General features: G+C 41.9%; 1 protein-coding gene across 4 annotated transcripts in view; it reads left to right on the plus strand.

Annotated features, from left to right (window-relative positions):
* Positions 1-21932, plus strand: part of AKAP9 (A-kinase anchoring protein 9) — a 3155794-nt gene that overhangs the window by 590051 nt on the left and 2543811 nt on the right. For all 4 annotated transcript variants that reach the window (XM_044067665.1, XM_044067666.1, XM_044067667.1 and 1 more), the window contains exon 4: positions 16793-16837. In XM_044067665.1, the coding sequence (XP_043923600.1) occupies positions 16793-16837 (45 nt within the window). The remainder of the gene's footprint in view (positions 1-16792; positions 16838-21932) is intronic.

Genomic DNA, 21932 nt, shown 5'->3' on the forward strand with positions numbered 1-21932 from the left:
AAACGGCAAACTGTTTAGGATAAATTAATCTTTATATCAGTGGTATTCCTTCAGTGTGATGTTTTAAACTGCATTTTATAACCCAAAGTAAAAGCAGTGAATATTAATTTTGTAATGTTGTATAAACAGCTTATGATATCTCAGCAGCCATTCAAGCAAGACACACACTGGCAGGAGTTTCTTCATACAGCTGTGAGCTTTCATATAAGGCTATGCAGTTTTGTCTGTGTTACCTGAATGTTGAGGTATTTAGAGAAATATAAAAATTATTACAACAGAAATAGTATATAAATACATTTTCCAGACAAATCTAGACTCTCTCGAATGATTTTAAAAATTGTTACCTATATATTTTTTATTGTTTTCTGTTTGCTTTTTTTACTATGAATATAATAATTATAAAATTTACTTCAGGCCTTTATAAATATTGTACATAGTTTTTCCTTCTTCAACAAATATCCTCAGATTATTTATCAAAAATGTATTGAATTACTATGTTAATTTTATGAAAAAAATTTTTTTTGAGTAAATAAAAGTTTATAAATAATATTCAATATCTCTTTAGTTGCATTTGACAGAGATCAAGTATCAATACAGTTGTGTTTGCCATCATGTATGCTTCAAGATGAAATCTTCTGTTCACTTGTATGTGGGTTATGGGAATGGCCACATTGTTAAATGGCACCGCATCAAAAATGCAGTCTGTCGAACTCACCCCACCACTAATTATATCTACCAACTCTGAGATAGCACTACAGTGGGGAAAAGTGCAAATTTCCTGACTCAGAGTAATGCAGTCTCAGTCAGAACAGTTCAATGGACTGAATTTTCAATGCAGCTCTGTGCCTTTCGACATTGTGGCCATTCAATGAAATGACATAGAGTCCTTCTATGTAACATGGAGTCCTTGTATGTAACATGGTTTTGAAATTATTGATGCAAATATGAACAAACAATATTTGACACCTAGAGGCGTCAGTAGGAGGTAGCTGCAGAAACGCCTGGAGACGCACTTGGCTGTAATTAGTTAAGTAGCTCCTAAGAGTGAGCCGACGTCACATGATCAAAATTTGTTTAAATAAACAATCCAAGTTAAATATACACACCTTAACACCTAAAGTATAAAGTACAAACCAAATTGTTCTGCAGTTTAACAGATGCCAACATTAAAACAATGCTTGTAGACAAATTACCATTTAATTCTGGGGATGATGCACTGTTCAAAAGTAACTGCCAATACAGTTCTCTGTACTCTAATTGAACTTCTCAATTTACCCCACTCTCATTAGGAACAACTTTTTCCACCACCTAAAATAAAAATTGCTTAAAATCATCACATTCTCCAGAATGTTGTTCCGTCTTTCGGCTTTTCCTGGTTAGGGGTCGCCACAGTGGAACTCCGGTCCGCTAATGATTTGCAGTTGATTTTTACGTGCTGAGTTGCCAGCCCTGACGTGCAACCTTCAACGAAGGTACGCCCATTCACGCATGTCTCCACACAGAAGACGCTCTAGCTGAGAATCGAACAGGACAACGTCTTACTGTGAGGCGACAACGCTACCGCAGCACCACCACTGCAGTATCACATTCTCAAGAATGCTTAGTTAAATTATTATTCATATTTTGCACATTAATAGCATAGTTATGCTAATAAATTTTCACCTTCACAGATTTCTCAGTTTTACCATCATAAAACATGAGGCATGAAAAACATATAACAATATATACTACCCTCTTAGTGTTACAGTTGTATAAACCATTCTTGGTAATAGTCAAGGGGTGACTCTCCAAAACCAGGTTTACTGCATCGCTTGCATGCCCCATATTTTTCATACCTTTTTGTAAGTTCAAAAAAAATCTATCATTTTTCTTTACAATTCTTGGTCCTTCCAAAAGAGATTTTAATTTTTTCCTTTTTGTAATTCAAGATGGGAAACTGACCCACTTTCAGTCAGACCAAAGGAATCGAAAACAGTAGTCCAATTCTTTTGTTCAGCCCTTTTATGTCAGCTAATCTATTATGAAATTGTAAAACCATAGCTCTAGAATAATTAATATTGTCTGTTCTAATTTTCTTGAAGGAATTTGGTTTCATCAGTAGGGGGAGAAAATTTTTCATGCGTTACCTCCTCAATTTTTTCAGCTGTACTTTCCAAAAACTTGTCCTTCAATCTCAGTAACTCTATTAAAAATTGCAGTTCTTCAGACACCACTCTACTCTACCTGACCATTCGGCCTTTAATTAAAATTTTCTTCTACCATTTTAGGTGACTGCTATTATAGTGCAAAAACCTATTGGAATATGTTGGTTTTCTATAAATGTTACAGTCGTACCTATTATGTACAAATCTTTTTCTATATTACTACATCCTAAAATTCACTGTTAGTGGATTACTATCTATAGTGAATTCTAAAAATGGCATCGTTGAGTTGATATATTCCCTAAATTCTGCCACTTCCAATGGGGTACCTGTCCAAATAAGAAAAATGTCATCCAAAAAATGTAAGTATCCATCAATGTATGAATTATGTTTAGAGGGGAATGTGAAATGGGTTGCCCAATACCACAAAACAATATTGGAAAATATGGGGGTAGCTGCTGCCCTCATAGCGACTCCTTTAATTTGTTTATAATATTTCCCCTCAAAAAAAATATTTTTCAAGACCAAATCCATACAGGCCATTAACAATGACATTTCCCTTTGTTGCATGGCACTTCCCGAGGACAATGCCTGAGAATTGCCAATTCCTGTTTGTGTTTTTCTGCTGATCCTGCTGTGATGTCAGTCTTCTCTGACAAGCCTTCTAAGTTTTTCCCTCTGCCAAGCTCCTGCCTTCGGATAAAGGTAGTAGAGTCATGGAGAAGATTCAAAAGAAGGTCTTTACTGTTGCTGCCTTGGCCTTTAGGGCCATTAATTACGAGACCCACATGGCCAGATCTGCTTTTGGCTTGATTGTCTAGGCTTGTCAGGTTATTTCTGACCTCTCTGATTCTGAAGGAAAGTCCTGTGCTCTCTCTATTTTGGGGTCTACCTCTGAGGTGGCTCGCCAGTCTGTCAAGTGCAGCTATGATGCTGCTGATGCCTCTTCCAGAGCTGCTGCCTTTGGGTTTGTCATGAGGCATTATTTTTGGCTTTGTCTGCAGTCCTTTGGGTTTGTCATGAGGTATTATTTTTGGCTTTGTCTGCAGTCCTTACCTGAATACATTAAAGCCACATTACTGGATGCTCCTTTGGCTAATAAAAATCTCATTGAGACTGCTTCTGATATGTTTAATTCTTGTCAAGAAGAAAGTAAAGCTTTGCAGGACCCTAAACATGTTTTTGTGTCCCCCATCCCCAAGTTCTGCTATCCTACTTGGTCTACTTTTGTTCGTAGGCAGCTTTATCAGGCCACTAAGGTAGGAAGGCTGGTGGACAAGCTCCTTTTGCTAAGTCTTCTGAGGCTCCTTTGGCTCAGAAGCATCCTTTATCTGACAGGTCTGCCTTTCTTTGATATTTTGTCCCCCCCACCCTCAGCCAGGTTCCTTTGTCTCCTCAGCTGTCTCTCTCTCTCTTCCAAACTGGCAACTCGTCACTTCAGATTCTTGGGTACTGTCCATCATCTGTCAGGGTTACTTCATGGTGTGGAAGTCTCTTCCATCCTTTTTCAAGGATTCCTCAACCTCTTTGAAAACAGCTTCCACATTTTCAGAGGTTATTGGGTCCCTGGTGGACCAAGGAACTATTCAGCCTGTCCCTTTTTCCCAGATAGGAAAGGGATTCTGTTCCAGATTGCCCCTAGTTCCTTGAAAGGAGGACACTTGGAGGCCTGTTCTGGATCTGTTCTTACTCAACACTTTTCACAAGGTTCCTTCCTTTCGGATACTTTCTCTTCAAACCGTATTTCCTCTGTTACTGCCCAAGCTTTTCTGGTGTCCTTGGATCCGAAGGATGCTTACTGCCATATTCCTATTCACCCTTTTTTCAGGAAGTGTGTGTGTTTCTCTGTTTCTTCCTCTCATTTTCAATTTTCTGCTTTGCCCTTTGGTCTCTCTGTTGCCCCAAGGGTATTCACAAAATGCCTAGCTCCTGTGATTGTCTTTAGCAGTCTCCAGGGCATTCACATTTTTCCTTATCTAGATGACCTGTTGTTTCAGGCTCCTTTTCCCAGTTACTTGTTACAGGCTCAGGAGTTCATCATATCTCTCCTTCAAAGTCTAGGGTTCATTATCAGCTTTCAAAAGTCTGTCCTGACTTCCTGTCAGGATCATGTGTATCTGGACTGCAGGATTCAGACACTGCTAACACTGGCCTCTCTTCCACCACCAACGTTTTTGTCCTTGACAGCTTTCTTTCAGTCTCTTCTTCTTGTTTGCAATTCCAGCCAAGGAGTTTCTTTAGGCCGTAGGATTCATGGCCTCTCCTATTTCAGTGCTCCCTCTTGCCAGATTGTACATGTGGAAACTTCAGTGGTACCTCATATCAGTTTGGCTTCAGCATTGCCACCCTGTGGATTTCAGAGTGCCTGTTCCTCCTTGTCTAAAATGGAAATTTGAGTAGTGGATTCTGCAACTTACCCTCAACCCAGACCTGCCCTTTCAGCCTCTGGTCCTTCCCAAGAACTGTTCACTGATGCTTTAGACATGGGGTGGGGGGCTTCTTGTTGTCACCTGAAAGTTCAGGGTCTCAGCCACCCCATCAGTACTCGGTTCATGTCAACGTCAAAGAGATGAAAGTGTCTGTAATCTTTGTAAATTTATAATTTTGCTATCTGTTTCTGGAGATTTTTTTCCCTGGGCCTCCGCTGAAAATGGACACTTACCCAGTTGGACTGTCCCTGTAAACAAATGTCAAATAAATAAGTGAGAGCTCTGATTCTTTAGTAAGGGTATGGTTCCAAACAGCAAGAGCACAACTAGTTTGGCAAAGGTTATTTCTCCTGTGGATGTGATTTGGTTAAGGTAAGGGCACCATTTTGACTGCTATGGAGGTTGCATTTAGGTTCTTTGACAGAGAATATTATTTTCAGAGGTGGGCAATAGTCAGTGTGGAGAATTTTGAGTACAAAAGAGTACTGAGGAAAAATGAGACACTGTTTATGATGGGGAGGCAAGTCACAGTGGTGTGTGTTGTGATTGGTCAGAATTCAAAATCTGCATATTTCATTTTCAACAGTCGGTAGTTTGCAAGTGTTCTGGAAGGGGTGCAAGCAAAGGAGTGGGAGTGCACATTCGAATTTAGACATTAGTACGTTTCTACCAATAGTTTGAGAATGCCGAGAGAGAGAGGAACGTAGGAGGTATGATAACAAATTCTGAGTTGGCAAGAAACTTTAGTTATAATGTTGTCAGTATTTACTGAAAGCTAAGAGTAGTGTCTGTCAAGAGTCAATATAAGATATCTTTTTGCTGAGTAACATTAGGAATACGGTTATCTTTAGAATCATGCAGACACATGAACTGGCTTCAAGTGTTTGTTGGGTAGTGAAAAGCATTGCATTGTTGTTTAGAGATGAGTAGTTGTTTATTATATGCGGAAAGACAGACAATGACAAAGTTCCTAAAGTAGGCTTATACATTGTGACAGGAAGCTAGACAAAGGCAGTTTTCCTCTTATCAGTGGTGGGGTCGTAAGGTCAGCATAACAGTGCTTTAGCCAAAGTAGAGACACCGCTAGTTCTGCTAAACTCCTTTTCCTAGGGCAGTTACCATGGTCCTCTAACTAGAATAGGGAATGCACACTGTTCATCTAGTGGGCATTGCAGTCTGTCTCCAAGCGTGTGGGGTTCAGGAGGGAAACAGGAGCAGTCTAGTTTTTAATTCCCTTGTGCAGCAGGCTCTACTGGCTGTACACCTTGCCTGCTATTCCAAGTTCAACTAAAACTGAAGGGCTCCAGGTGCTTTTAAATGAGAATCATCTCTATACAGTGTACTTGCCTATGGGAATAATTTCTCAAGCCTTCCTCTCCCACCACAGGACCCACTACCAAAATGTATTTATTTAAATGAGAATCATCTCTGTACAGTGTACTTGCCTATGGGAATAATTTCTCAAGCCTTCCTCTCCTACCACAGGACCCACTACCAAAATTTAGCTGCCCATTTTCAAATGGTATTGGAGAGGTGATAATCTGTCGTACTTTGTTTGCTTAGTACTAGTTGTCGACTGTTAGAATGGGCAGAGATCAGATGGCATTCGGTTCTGAAGGGTAAAAATTAAAGTTGAAATCTGCTGATGTCCATTAATAGTGGACTACACACTCATCCCAGTATTCCTCAATTTTTGATGAGTATCATCCTCATTATATGCACAGCATTGCAATTTTTCAGCTATGCTATACTGCACTGTGCTTTGAATAATTCACACTTGGGTTTGTGTGTCTGGAAATGAGCAGCATTAATTAGATATCTGTTAAAAATGCCTGCAGATTGACCTAAGAATCCAACTCATCTACATTCCATTCTGTACTAAATATCATAGAACATGCATTTCTTTAATTAAGCAAATCTTGTTTACCTTCCAGATCCTACAACACAGCACTACAACAGCCTGCCCTTTCATGGAATTTATTTTTCATCAAGTTTGACCAATCCTTATTGTTCTGTTTGGATTATCAAATGGTCACCCTGAGACCTGTATTTAAATGAACAGTCATTTTCACAGATACCTGTAGTGACTTTCTGTTTCCCTCCTGGATTTGCTAGAAAATTGTGGCCTTTACCACATTGTTCCATTAATCCCTCCTTCCAAAAAAATGCAAACTGTTTTACATGTGGTGTATATTTTCATCATCTGTTTACCACACACACACACACACACACACACACACAGAGCAGATTTTTCCTTTTTTATTCCTTGTCTTCCCATAAGCATGCCCTTCAGATGTGAAGCCTTTGGTTGTCCTGTATTGGATTATATTCCTTAACCTGGAGTTGGCATTATCCCAAGGAATTTAGTACAGTACCCATGGGGATTGGTAGATGCCGGATAACTGTAAATGTTCTTTATGTTTTACTGTTGCAGTCATTACATTTGGGTTATCTGTTTGCAAGTAGCCCTCAGTCGGCTTGATTATCAAAGTCTTGGGTCCTGCGTCGGTTGCTGTCTCATCTTCCATGACGTCATGTAGTCAGGGGTATAACGCATGCAGCCGACGCCATTGCATCAGTCTTTTTGCCGTGGAGTGCCTGAAGCAGAAGCAGTTCGCAAGTGCCGGTCGACCAACTCCTGAAATTTTAGTTTTCGAGCTTCAGATCCGAAGTCTTCAACTAAGCTAAGTACCCCGTTGGGGATCCTTTTTCTTGCTCTAAACTGATGTCAGTAAAAGTTAACAATTGTATTTCTTGTGGAAAGCAAATACCTCATAAAGATTTTAATTCGTACTGCATTCCTTGCTTAGGCCCAGACCACAACGTACCTCGCTGTCGTTTTTATGCCTTATTCAAACCTCAAACTATTCATCTGTCAGTTCATTTTCGCATCTAAATATTTTGGTACTTGGTTCAATTATCCAGAAATGGCTTTGGTAAGCCACCCGACTACCGACATTCCAAAAAAACGCAAAGATAAAGACAGAGACGGACCACATAGGTCCAAAGCTGCTCATGATGCTTCTCCTAAGCTAGTCGCCAGTTCGCTGGTACTCAGTAAGGTGCTTTCGCAGCCCCTGATACCCGCTACTTCAGATTTGCAGGCCTCTACTGAGACCATTCGGAATCTGGTATGCCGCGAGATGCTTCTTCGACTGTGGAACCTGCGGATGTCTCTAGCTTGGATGGGTTCAGAGCCACTGTGCAAGCACTGGCTTCTAAGGATGTATTCAGGCCTACTGACTTGCAGTTAAACCAACGCCATCTTCTTCTTCAAGGCCTAAAAACTCGATCCACGCCTTCAAAGCCGACGCCCAGACCTCATGGTTAGGCCCCTATGCCTAAAAAACAAATAATAAGAATGACTGAAGACATTACTCTAATCAGGGGAAGCCACCCTTCTCCCCTCCAAGAGACCTAGAACTGATTTTCCTTCTGATTCTTCTGATCAGGATTCTGAAATTTCTGTTTTTCTCTGATGACCAGGAGTTGCCCTTATCTACCTATGAGGATTCTGATGCAGAGGACTCCATTCCCTCTGCTTCCCCTCCAGAGGATTTCTCTTTTGGTGAAACTTTGCATGCTCTTAGGGAGCATTTCCGCTGGGAAAGTCAGGATTATTCTGACTCCAAAAAGAGGCTTAGGGAATTCTTACTCCTAACACAACATACACCTGTTTGCCTCCCCTCAGAACTACCAATTGGACACATTCTGCACAAGGACTCCCCACAGACAAGCTTGGAAAGTGGATGCCCTGTCCTTCACCTGGAAAAACCTCTCAGATGTCCTTCAAGGATGCATCTGCAGTCCTAACAAATGGGTTGTCCTGGCCTCAGGCAGCCCTTCAGTCGGCCGGATTCCAAAGTCTGGGTCTGGCCTCGGCTGATGTCGCACTTCACCCGACGTCATAGCTGCAGTTCAGCGGGTATAAAGGCATCAGCCGACGCCATTTTACTCAGTCTTTCTTGCCGCGTGGCGCCCGAAGCAGAAGCTGTTCGCAAGTGCCGGTCGGTCAGAACCAGAGATTGCTACTACCGAAGACTTCTAAAAAGATGAGAGCTATAGAAAAGGTACCGGCTATGGAACAAGGACAAGGATTTTATTCAAGGCTTTTCCTAGTACCAAGAAAGGAAAAACAATGGAGACCTATCCTCGACCTGTCCGCTCTAAACACATATCTCATTGTTCCAAAATTCAAAATGCTGACCCTACAGCAACTTCTTCCCATGCTGGGCAAGGAGTCTTGGCTGGTGACTCTGGATCTCAAGGAGGCATACCTGCACGTCCCCATACGACCAAATTGCAGAAGATACCTCAGATTTCTTGCAGGATCAGAGCATTATCAATTCTCAGCATTGCCTTTTGGCTTATCTACTGCGCCCAGAGTATTCACGAAATGCCTGGCATCAGTAATTGCTCATTGCAGGCTTCAGGGAATTCAAATTTATCCATACCTGGACGACTGCCTGTTACAAGCGGACAGCTAAGACAAATTAACAAAAGATTTGAAAAAGGTTATTCTCCTGCTGCAAGCCCTGGGTTACACAGTCAACACAAAAAAGTCAAGGCTGATACCATCCCAAAGGATAACCTTCCTGGGTGCAGAACTGGACACATCAAACCAGATGCCATTCCTCACAGCAGAAAAACAGAAGCAGCTACCACTATTTCATGGCATTAACAACGCAGAACCAGCTTACAGCAAGGAAAATCCTGCAAGCCCTGGGTTACATGGCATCCTGCATAATACTAATTCCACATGCCAGACTACATATGAGGAAGTTGCAATGGTACCTGAGGAATTTATGGTCTCAGCACAAGCACAGCCTAGAAACCAAAATTCCAATAATTCCATGCCTGAAGCAAGAATTCCAGTGGTGGGCCCAGGCCTGTCAATTGAACAAAGGACTGCCCTTCCACAGGCCTCACCCAAGCCAGACTATCACCACGGACGCCTCAGACCTCGGTTGGGGGCACACATGGTGGACAAGTGCATACAAGGCTTATGGACTCAAGACCAGATGAACCTACACATAAATCAAAAGAGATGCTGGCAGTAAAACAGGCAATTCAGACATTCAGACCATTTCTACAACAGGGTCATTTGCTGATAAGGACGGACAACACCACAGTTATGTGGTATATCAACAAACAGGGAGGCACACATTCATATCCTCTATGCCGGATGGCAATGGACCTCTGGAATGTGGCCCTGAGCCTCAACATTCAGCTCCAAGCCATATTCGTGCCAGGAAATGAAAATATACTAGCAGACATCTTAAGCAGAACCACCACGGATGCCCACGAATGGATGCTGCATCCAGACATCTTCAAAACCATCACAAGGAAATGGGGACTGCCAGAAATAGACCTGTTCGCATCCCCACACAACCACCAATTGAAAAAATTCTGCACAAGGACATACCACCCACTTGCTTGGAAGGTGGACTCCCTATCCTTCAGTTGGGAAAACTGGACAGCATATGCATTCCCACCTCTTCCTTTGATGCACAAAGTGCTACTGAAGATCAAAGAAGATCACCCGAGGATCATCTTGATAGCTCCAGATTGGCCGAGGCAACATTGGTACCCGCTACTGAGGAGTATGTCCCGGGAACACGCATGGCCTCTACCCCTACTACCTCTACTGCTAACACAGAACAACTTCAAAATCCTGCGTCCAAACTTGAAAACACTGCAGCTAGCTGCTTGGAACATTACATAAGGAAAAATAACCCAGATTTATCTCAAAGGGTTAAAGACATTATCTTGGAGGCTCGCAGACCCTCAACAAGAAAAACTTATTCAGCAAAATGGAAAAGATATCTCATTTGGAGTGCAACAAAAGGAGTAGATGCATCACTGCCAAACATAGCTAACATCCTGGAATACTTAGCAGAGCTTTTCCACAATGGTCTGTCTTACTCCTCCATTAAGATTCATGCATCAGCAATTTCAGCAGAATACAACATGGATCCACCAGTCTTTTCTCAACCTCTACTCAGGCAGTTTCTCAGAGGAATTAAAAATGTAAAGCCACCAAGGAAACCACCATTGCCTACATGGGACTTGAACTTTGTGTTAGAAAAGTTGACACTCCCCTTTTGAACCAGCAGCAACAGCAGAATTACAGTACTTATCTTGGAAGACTGCATTCCTGCTTGCAATCACTTCAGCTAGAAGGGTTTCTGAATTACAGGCATTAATGGCAGTACAGCCCTTCCTTATCTTCCATCAGAATAGAGTGTCCATGAGAACTAATCCTACCTTTATGCCAAAGGTGGTCTCCAGGGTATCATTAAACCAAGCAATACACCTACCAACATTCTTCCCCAACCCACAGAACAGGGGGGAAAGACTGCTGCATACCTTGGATGTACACAGACAATTGCGCTACTACCTGGACAGAACCAAGAACAATAGAAAAACTGACCAGCTTCTGGTAGCATATGCAACAGGAATGGAAGGAAAAGCAATTTCAAAACAAACAATCTCAAAATGGATAGGAAATTGCATTAGATTTTGTTAGTCTTTTCATGGAAAGGCAACTCCAGAAAACATCAGACCTCATTCCACAAGGGCTACAGCCACTACTACAGCTTTCTTACGAGGAGTGGCTACCAAAGACATTTTAGAGGCTGCTACTTGGAGCTCCGTGCATACATTTGCCAAGCATTATAATCTACCTTTATACTCCAGATCCCGAGCAGGTTTTGCCACTGCTGTTTTGCAAGGGATCTTAACTACACCATAAACTCTTAGTGCCTCCTTAGTGCCTCCTCCCCCAGTTTGGCTATGGTATTCTACCCATTTGTTAGGACTGCAGATGCATCCTTGAAGGACATAGTACAGTTTTGTACCTACCATAAATGTAGATGTCCGAGAGGTATGCATCTGCAGTCAGGATTACCCACCCTCCTTCCCCTCTGTGGTACTCCTAGGGTATTTGCCCATCTTGTAGGTAGCTGGGGGAATCTATTATGGTGTATTTGTTTGTATATATGTATATACATGTTCATTTCTATTTGCTCTCTATTGTTTGGAAACATTTGCATTTATCCAAATTTAGCCTTCCTAGAGGGCACCTGGCATCTGGGGCAAGAAACACTGAGGAAAATGGCGTCGGCTGATGCCTTTATACCCACTGAACTGCAGCTATGACGTCAGGTGAAGTGCGACATCAGCCGAGGCCAGACCCAGACTTTGGAATCCGGCCGACCGAAGGGCTGCCTGAGGCCAGGACAACCCATTTGTTAGGACTGCAGATGCATACCTCTCGGACATCTACATTTATGGTAGGTACAAAACTGTACTTTTATGCCTTTCCCCCTCTGTCTCTCCTCTCCAAAGTGCTACTAAAGATCAAACAGGACAAACCAAGGGCAATACTTATTGCACCAAACTGGCCACACCAGCACTGGTGCCCCCTCCTGTGCAGTTTGTCACTTCTGGAACCATGGCACCTGCCTCAGACTCCTGCCCTGCTGTAGGAGGGCCAGATTCTGCACCCACAGCTTCAAACCCTGAATTTTGCAACCTGGCTAATTACATGATCTCAACGTTACCATCCCTCAGTAAGCAAGTGATGGATGTCATTCTGGAGGCAAGGAGGCCTAGTACTAGAAAATCCTATGCTGAAAAATGGAAAAGATTCTGTTCCTGGAGCCAAACTCAGGAGATGAACACAACAGTGCCCAATTTACCACACATTCTTTAGTACTTAACTGAGATGCTTCACAAAGGCCTTTCCTTTTCTTCCATCAAAATTCATGCCTCAGCCATTTCAGCTCATTATAATACAGAGCCACTCCTCTTCTCTCATCTACTGCTGAAGCAGTTCCTCAGAGGGGCCAAAAACTTAAGACCACCCAGGAGAGCCCCTACTCCAGCCTGGGACCTTAACTTTGTATTGGAAAAGCTCACTCTACCTCCCTTTGAGCCAGCTGCAAATGCAGAGTTGAAATTCCTTTCTTGGAAAACAGCCTTCCTTCTAGCCATCACTTCAGCAAGAAGGGTGTCTGAATTACAGGCCCTCATGGCAGTGGAGCCTTTCATCATCTTTCATGCAGACAGGGTGTCCCTCAGGACCAATCCCTCCTTTATGCCCAAGGTGGTATACAGTGTGACCCTTAATCAGTCCATTCATTGGCCAACCTTCTTTTCTAATCCACAGAACAAAGGAGGATGAATACTGCACTCCTTGGACATGCACAGACAACTTAGATTTTACTTGGACAGGACTAAGCCTCTCAGGAAATCTGAACAGCTGCTGGTTGCATTTGCTGCAGGGGCAGAGGGGAATACCATTTCAAAGCAAACCATTTCTAAGTGGATAGTTCACTGCATTCATTTCTGCTATAAGCACCATGGAAAACCTACCCCACAGGGGTTAAGACCACATTCCACCAGGGCTGCATCTACCTCTACAGCCTTTCTCAGAGGTGTCCCTACCAGGGACATCATAGAAGCTACTACCTGGAGTTTTGTACATACCTTCACCAAGCATTACCACTTGCCATTTTTTTCAAAATCCAGAGCTGGTTTTGCCACTGCAGTCTTGCAGGGCCTTATAGCTGGTCCTAATGCTATCTAATTGCCTCCTCCCTTCCTTAGCTTTGGGAATCTACCCAAATGTAATGACTGCAACAGTGAAATATGAAGAACATAGTACAGTTGTGTACACTTACCATAAATGTAGATGCTCGAGTGTATTCACTGTTGCAGTTCTGATTACCATCCCTCCAGCCCCCCTGACTTCTATTGATTATAGCTCTACTCTTGTTTACTATGCTTAAAATTTTGTGGTGTATTTGCTTTTTGTTGGAGGTGTAACCTCATATATAATTGCTTCCCATTATGGGGGCACCTGACATCTGGGGCATGAAAAACTGATGTAATGGCATCGCATGCATGCTTTATACCCCTGACTACCTGATGTCATGGAAGATGAGACAGCAACCGATGCAGGACCCAAGACTTTGATAATCAGGCCGACTGAGGACTACCTGCAAGCAGGTAACCCAAATGTAATGACTGCAACAGTGAATGCACTCAAACATTTACATTTATGGTAAGTGTTTGAGAGTTACTATTAAAAATAGGCCTGACTAATACTGTACCCTATACTATTTGTTTGGTTTGACTTGTTCTTAGGTTGGGGAGAGAGGGAATTTATTCCTATCTTCCTTTTTAAAACTCTAAAAGTCTAATGTAAGGTATGTTTTTGTGGGGGCAGAAAGTGTGAACACATGAAAATTGTCCTGTATTTCTTCAATTTTTTTTTTTCTGGTTGCTTGAGTTCCGGTTAAGTGTTTACTGTATTTTGGGATTGTCCTTAGTCTACCACTGTACTTAATTTTCTGATACGACTTTGACTCCATTTCTTAAACAATGCACAGTTGTGGAATCTTCTTTTCTCTTTATCACTTGCATTCTGCTGACTTTGCCTGGCCCAGGTACGGTCTGACCTAGCAGATCTCTATGTCTGGTGATTTAGAAGAATAAAGACCTGACTATGATCTGAGCAAACTGAGATCAATAAGCAACTTGGGCATCTAACAAAGCTGGCAGGGAGTATAACATGTGCAGCCTAGGTGGGAGGGAACAGGCTGGTGAGGGACATCTCTCTCACTGACCTGTTCTGGAGGCTGTGGCTAGAAGAAAGTATCATACTGGGCATGCTGGTAGATTTAGGAGGTGTGGCTGCTCTCAGGACTGTGGCAGGCATGGTCTCATAGGCCATGCCCCATTGCCCGATTGGCCTAAATGTAGAACAGAAGCTGCATGTTGCGGAAGGTTGGTATGGCTAGAAAAAAATCCCTGGAGCATCACCCAGTATAGATGAAGCTGCAGGCTCTGAATCTGCTCCATTCTCCCTTCCTGGTCCATCAGTGATGGCCTCATCTGGAGGATAAAGCCGGTAGTGCTTTGTATCTCCAAGTCCCCTTCCCTACTGTGTCATCTTGTGCCATGAGATAGAGCGGGAGAGAGAGAGAGAGAGAGATAGAAAGATAAGGTGCTAATAGGCTGGAGAATGCATGAAACAAAAAAAATGTATTTGCAGAATTTAGTAAGCTGTTAGGGAATATAAAATTGATTTCCAGGACTTTCTTCAGTGTCACAAATACACGCACACATCACATATTTATATGCACAAACACATGGTTTCATGCACCACACAGATACTTGCACAAACTTACCCTTACACACAGCCATTGTCAGTCTGTCTGTACATGTATACACATACTACACACACACACATGGACACCCACCAAGCGACAAATAATTTAGAGTCATCAGTGCACCTGCTGATGTCTTTCAGATATATGATGAAACTGGAGCAACCAAAGAAATCCCATGAGAAACGAGGAGAATATGCAAACTCTGCCCAGGAAACACCCAACCTGAGAACTGAACTGGAAAGTCTCATACTGTGAGGTGACAGTGCTGTTCACTTTGCAGGTATGCCCCCTGATTAGGTGGAACTTTTCATAATGAGGGTAAGAGCAGGGTACTGTATGAGATAGGTAGCTTATCAATAGGTAGGCAGCTTGACAGAGAGTTATGCAGACTTCCAAGATGAGCTTTACTGAAATTAATGCACTTTCATTCTGTTAATTGTCTATTAATTATTTAAATTATGTTCATCTGCTTTCATTGTAACTGACTCCTCATTTCTGTTTTTTCAAATAGCTCCAGTCATAAAGCAAATCTTTATGAGATCTAATACTTCACTTTGTCGTGTAATTATATTTTGTTTACAACTGTGAATTTAGTTAATTAAAAGGAGTGAAATCTGGTGAGAATGCCATGCAGATATTTATAATAGTCAGCAAAGTTTATCCTGACACATTTTTTTTCCCTAGTTGCTGTTGTCTGTAACCCTGTCGTGGATGGACAAAATTTCCTTCTGATGTTTTTCTGTCCCTGCATTGTTTCAGATTAGTTACTGAGGTGCTCTACAGGCAGCTAGACTAATTTAGCTCTACTCTTTATTTTAAAGGACTACTTTGGTCAGACTTATTAATCTAATATTGATATTCTAAGCAGTAATAATTTCCCTGCAGGTCTGGTAATTGGCTATTACTAATTATTAATGCAAAATAACAAAATGCGGCAGATACTATGGTGTGATTTTGTTTGTCGACATTGCATACTATGCCCCCAAAGATAACATTATATCTTAATTTTATTTTATTGTATTTAACCAGACAGAACTATTCCAGTGACCATTTTCAGCCATAACCTGGACCACATGGCTTTGTACATGCCAGTAAATGACTGTGACATTGGGCATTTCAGTTGATTTGACAGTAGGACATACTTTTATACAGTGCAGCAGTAGGTACATAAATCATTAACAAAATATTTTTTTTTTCAAATTAATAGCAGTGTAGAGATTATTTGGCAGATTAAGTATGCAGGTGTTGCTTATCAGTAGTGTAGCAGGTAAAAAGAATGTGTAGATACTCAAAAGTATTGCATTTATACTAGGGAATTCAGTATCTCTTGCAGAATGTTTCTGCTCTTGTAGAATGATATTGCTCAGAAGTTCTCTTTTCTTGTAGAATCTCTGAATAGCGTGTTTGTAAATTTACTGTAATGGTGTTGTGTGGTTTATATTCTGTATCATGAATTAAAATATGTTAACAATGAGCATTATTTTCCACAGTGACAAAACAGAGCTTAAATTTGTCTTGTAAAGGTAGGAACTACGTGGCTGTAGGCATTTGTCCTCGGTCACTGTCAGTGGTTTCTGGTCAGTACCTGTTCTCGCCACTCATGCAAGAGATTATTAGACTTGGAGACAGGGTGCGCGCAGTTAATGGATAAGCGGATTCTAGTTTGAAGGCTGCTTCTGTTGACAGAATAGGCTTAATGAAGAGCTCCATAGACACGGGTGTTACCCAGTTACTTGTAGTACTCCATGTACTGAATGATATGGTTACAGAAATATAAGAACTCTCTAAAAAGTCTGAGACTTGATAGAGTAGTGGGATCGAGTAAGCATCAACTCTTTTTTTTTCCACCTGTCTTTCCTCACCTCTTGGCTCACTGCAGGATTAACAAAATGTGTCTCCTTAGTTTGAAATGAATCATGGTGTGGTTAAAAGGTCCAGTATCTTTTTTCAGTAATAGATATGTAGGATCTAAATAAGTGATGTCTTTCTTTGCTAATTTGTGGTGTGCAATGGCTTAACTATGTTTCATTTTCTTTTACAGCAGGAAAGTGAAGTCTCAACGACTGCAGAGGACTTCACCTCAGAGGTAAGAGCTGCAGCATAGCATACCAGAAGTAGTGTGTGTGTGTGTGTGTGTGTGTGTGTGTGTGTGTGTGTGTGTGTGTGTGTGTGTGTGTGTGTGTGTGTGTGTGCATGCATATGTGTGCGTGTTTGCACACTCGCACGCATGCAGTACCATCACATTTTGACTGACTGTTAGTGACCCATTGGACAGTTATCCAGATCAGCCACAGAATTTTCAACGGGGAGATGAGCAGATTGTCAGGGCTTTTGCCTGACGAGCCCTATCTTTCAACCACAGTCTGTTGTCAAACCCAAGTTGCTAGTGCCATAGACAGATGGCTTACCTCTCAACTAGTAGTGCAATGCCAGTTAACAAATTAGTAGATGCATATTTTTGGATGCATGCTGACTGAGTAGATTGTGTACTACATGAGGTGAAGCCTTTAGTTTTGTTATTAATGAAGTAGTCGCTTTATTTAAAGTTACAGAAGTATGCCTTCTTGCCACCTTGCACTGTAACTTTCTCCTGCATTTATACAGTTTGCTTAACTTTTTTATAGTCAGCCTCCCTGCTTTGCTGCCTGTTAGCTAAATGAATGTAAAGACATTTCTTTCATACAGAATGTGCCATTTTATGTTTGTACCAAAGCAGTATGAATTGGTGTTACTTGCATTTCTTTTGCCATAACATCAGACTGTCAAGGAGGTACGTACTGTGTTAGTGTTTATGGTACCATCAACCATGGCGAGTCCAAGCAGAAAGGTTTGTAAGCTGGACACTCACTGTTTTGGGTACGTTTTTCTGGTACATGCATCACACTCCATGCCCTCATGTTTACTATACTCCATTCCACTGATGTATGAAATTAAATTTTGTATAAGAAACTGTAGCAGTTTATGAAGCCAGAACATTAACTAGAGTCTTCCATCTTAAAATTGGACTTTTACTTTTAGTGTTTTCTGTACATAATTTAACATGTTTAGAAATAAGCTGTCTTTATAAGGGTTTTCATTAGACATTCATCAAATTGCTCTTTTCACACTTCCTGCATTTCCTAGCTATTAGCTAAAACAATAGAACACTAGCTGAAAACAAAAGTACTTTCAAGAATCTGTAGACTTGTTGAGTGGACTAAGGAGAAAATGCTGGAGGCAGTTTTGGTTACTGAACTGTATGCAGTATTTATAAAGAATGATTTTATTTTTTTCTACTTTGCAGTTACTTTCCTAGTAATTGTTCTGTGTTCATTTCTATGGCATCCACAATCACCATGACAAGCCTGTACTTGCCCATAATACTGTTTTGGATGAATTGCTGGCTACAGAAGGTGTTTTGAAGAGTGTTGTGAAATAGTTAAAGGGCCAAACTTGTCTTAGTGTTGTGCATATGTACATGTGTGTGTGTGTGTGTGTGATGTGTGTATATATATATATATATATATATATATATATATCTACAATAATCTACACACACACACACACACACACACACACACACACATGTAATTAACTAGCTTGGACATTGCTTAGTTAACTCCTGTATTTTGTTAACCTACATTGTTTAATTTAAAAAACTATATTTCTAATAAGTAGGTCGTGTTTAGGTTATGAGGTGTTTTTTAAATGTATATATCTGTCAAATCTGGAGAGGTAGCAGTTGTTTCCTTTGTGTTGCAGCTGTGTTTAGAAATTTAGATAACAGCGGTACACAGTGTAGTTGTACTTACGGTCTAAGGTAAAAATAATACTGATGGAGTGCTTCTGAAGTATTTTCTTTTTCTGATTCTTGTTTACAATGTAAGCATACAATGTTGTGCTGCGTTTGTTAAAATTACCAAAATGCTGGCTCTAGCTGATGTTCTTTGTGTTTCACTGTTACAGTCATCATATTTGGGTTTATCTGCTTGCAGTAGCCCTCAGTCGGCTTGATTATCAAAGTCTTGGGTCCTGCGTTGACTGCTGTCTCATCTTCCATGACGTCAGGTAGTCAGGGGTATAAAGCGTGCAGCCAACGCCATTTTACCAGTCTTTCTTGCCATGCAGTGCCTGAAGCAGAAGCAGTTCGCAAGTGCCGGTCGGCCGAATCCTGAAATTTTTGTTTTCGTGTTTCAGAACCGAAGTCTTCAACTAAGCTAAGTACCCCGTGGGGAAACTTTTTCTTGCTCTAATCTGATGTCAGTCAAAGTTAATAATTGTATTTCTTGTGGAAAGCAAATACCTCATAAAGATTTCCATTCGTACAGCATTCCTTGCCTAGGCCCAGACCATGATGTACCTTGCTGTCGGTTTTGTGCCCTATTTAATCAACGAACTATTCGTCGTCGATTCATTTACACTTCTAAATATTTTGGTACTTGGTTCAATTATCCAGAAATGGCTTCAGTAAGCCATCCGCCTACCGATATTCTGAATAAACGCAAAGATAAAGACAGAGACAGACCGCTTAGGTCCAAATCTGCCAAAGACGCTTCCCCTAAGCTAGTCGCCAGTTCACCGGTACTCAGTGAGGCGCTTTCTCAGCCCCTGTTACCCACTACTTCAGATTCGCAGGCCTCTACTGAGACCCATTCAGAGTCCGGTATGCCGTGAGATGCTTCTTCTACTGTGGAACCTGCGGATGTCTCTACCTTGGATGGATCCGGAGCCACTGTGCAGGCACAGGCTTCTGAGGGTGTATTCAGGCCTACTGACTTGCATATTAAACCAACACCATCTTCTTCTTCTAGGCCTAAAACTCGATGTATGCTTAAAAAAACGACATCCAGACAGCATGGTCAGGCTCTTGTGCCTAAAAAAACAAAGGATAAGAATGACTGAGGAACTTATTATTCTAATCAGAGGAAGCCACCCTTCCCCCTCTAAGAGACCTAGGACTGATTTTCCTTCTTATTCTTCTGATCAGGATTCTGAAATTTCTGTTTTCTCTGATGACCAGGATTTGCCCTTATCTGCCTATGAGGATTCTGATGCAGAGGACTCCATTTCCTCTGCTTTCCCTCCAGAGGATTTCTCCTTTGGTGAAACCTTGCATACTCTTAGGAAGCATTTCCGCTGGGAAAGCCAGGATTACTCTGACCCAAAAAAGAGGCTTAGGGAATTCTTACTCCTGCCTCAGCATAGGCCTTTAGCTATCCCTCCTGTACTGGACATTGTAGATGATGCCTTCTCAGAATCTTTCCTGGCCCCCTGACTCTTTATCTCCTGCTCCCAGAAAACCTGATGGGTATTACAGGGTACCTGACTCTCACAAGTTCCTCTTTAAAAATCCTACTGCGGATCCTGAGACCATTTCACAGGGACCCAAAGACATTAAGGCTACTACTGCCAAAAATCCTACCCCCTCCGATAGAGATTCCAGGGCACTGGATGGATGGGGAAAGAAGGTATAAGCCAGTTTCATATGTTAAAGTATCAGCAGCATATTATTGGATTGCTTAAACAGAAAATGATGTTGATTCCTGACTGTGCTGAACATAAAGAATTACAGGATTTAATGCATTCTGCTGAACAAGTTGGGAAACATACTTTGCAATGTGGTTTTGATTCATTAGAGGCATCTTGCAGGACCGCTGTCACTGGGTCTGTACTTAGAAGGCATGCTTGGCTGAAGAAGCAATCTCTGCCAGATCATGTTAAAGCTAAATTGCTGGATGCTCCCTTAAACCAAGACCGCCTGTTTGGCAACAAAGCAGAAGAAGCACTTAAAAAGATAGATGAAAAAGCTAAATCTATGCAAACTGTTAAAGATTTCCTGCAAGTACAACCTCCCAGATTTAGTAGGCACTGGCTGTCTAAGAATGGGTCCTTTCCTGCCTCTCCCAGGCCTTCTCAGTCCAAACCCAGAACCAGCAGAGCACCCAGGCTTCAGTCCCAAGGTACTCACAGGCCTAAACAGTGGGGGGCTTCCACTTCCAAAGCAGGGAGTAGTAAGACTCCCCCCTCCCATGGTAAACTGTCTCAATGACTTAACTTTAAACCTTCCTAGCCCTGCTCAACTGGCTGTTCCTTTAGGGGGAAAGATTGCCCGCCTTGCAAAACATTGGGAACTCATTACCCAAGACAAATGGATTTTAAATATAGTTTCCCAAGGATTCAGATTCCACTTCCACTACTTACCAACCCCAAACGGTTGGCCAGACCTACCCCCAAATCAATGGGCAGAGGCTCAAAAGCAAGTTCTCTGTCTTTTAAGCATCAGAGATATTTAACCTGTTCCTGAAGAGGAATGGGGACAAGATTTCTACTCAAGACCTTTTCTGGTGCCCAGAAAAGGCAATTCCTGGTGTCCTATTCTGGATCTGTCTATCCTAAACACATTTTTGGTAATCCCAAAATACAAGATGCTAACTCTTCATCAGCTACTTCCCATGCTAGACAAAAATGCCTGGTTGGCAACACTGGATTTAAAGGAGGCCTACCTGCACATCCCAATAAGGGAATCTTGCAGAAGATACCTATGCTTCTGAATAGGCTACATGCACTACCAGTTCTCTGCTCTGCCCTTTGGCTCATCTACTGCACCCAGGGTATTCACAAAGTGCCTAGCTCCAGTCATTGCATTTTGCAGGCAAAGAAATATTCAAATATACCTGGATGATTGTCGAATTCAGGCAGAAAGCCACGACATACTGTTAAATCATCTGGCTTTTGTAAAGAAATTGCTAACTTCTCTGGGGTACACCATAAACGAAAATAAATCACATGTTGTACCCTGACAACAAATTCTATTCCTAGGAGAAAGCTCGAGTACAACTTCCCAAAAGTTCATTTGACAGCCTACTTCAAACTACTGGCCACAAAGACCCAGCTATTTGCAAGGAAAATTCTGCAAGCCCTGGGGTTCGTGGCCTCCTGCATTCTACTAATTCCATATGCAAGACTGCATATGAGGAAACTACAATGGTATCTAAAAAGCCTGTGGTGTCAACATTCTCAGGATCTAGAATCAATGATTCCTATCATACCTTGTCTACAGATAGATTCCTTTGGTGGGCAGAGGCCTGCCACCAGAACAAGGGACTGCCATTCACTCTATCCCCTGCCGCCCAAACCCTAACAACAGACGTATCAGACTATGCATGGGGGGCTCACTTGGCAGGGCAATGCATTCAGGGCAA

Source organism: Protopterus annectens, chromosome 3.part1 (genome assembly GCF_019279795.1).
Source record: "Protopterus annectens isolate FY-2018-M chromosome 3.part1, PAN1.0, whole genome shotgun sequence".
NCBI classification, from domain to species: Eukaryota; Metazoa; Chordata; order Ceratodontiformes; family Protopteridae; genus Protopterus; species Protopterus annectens.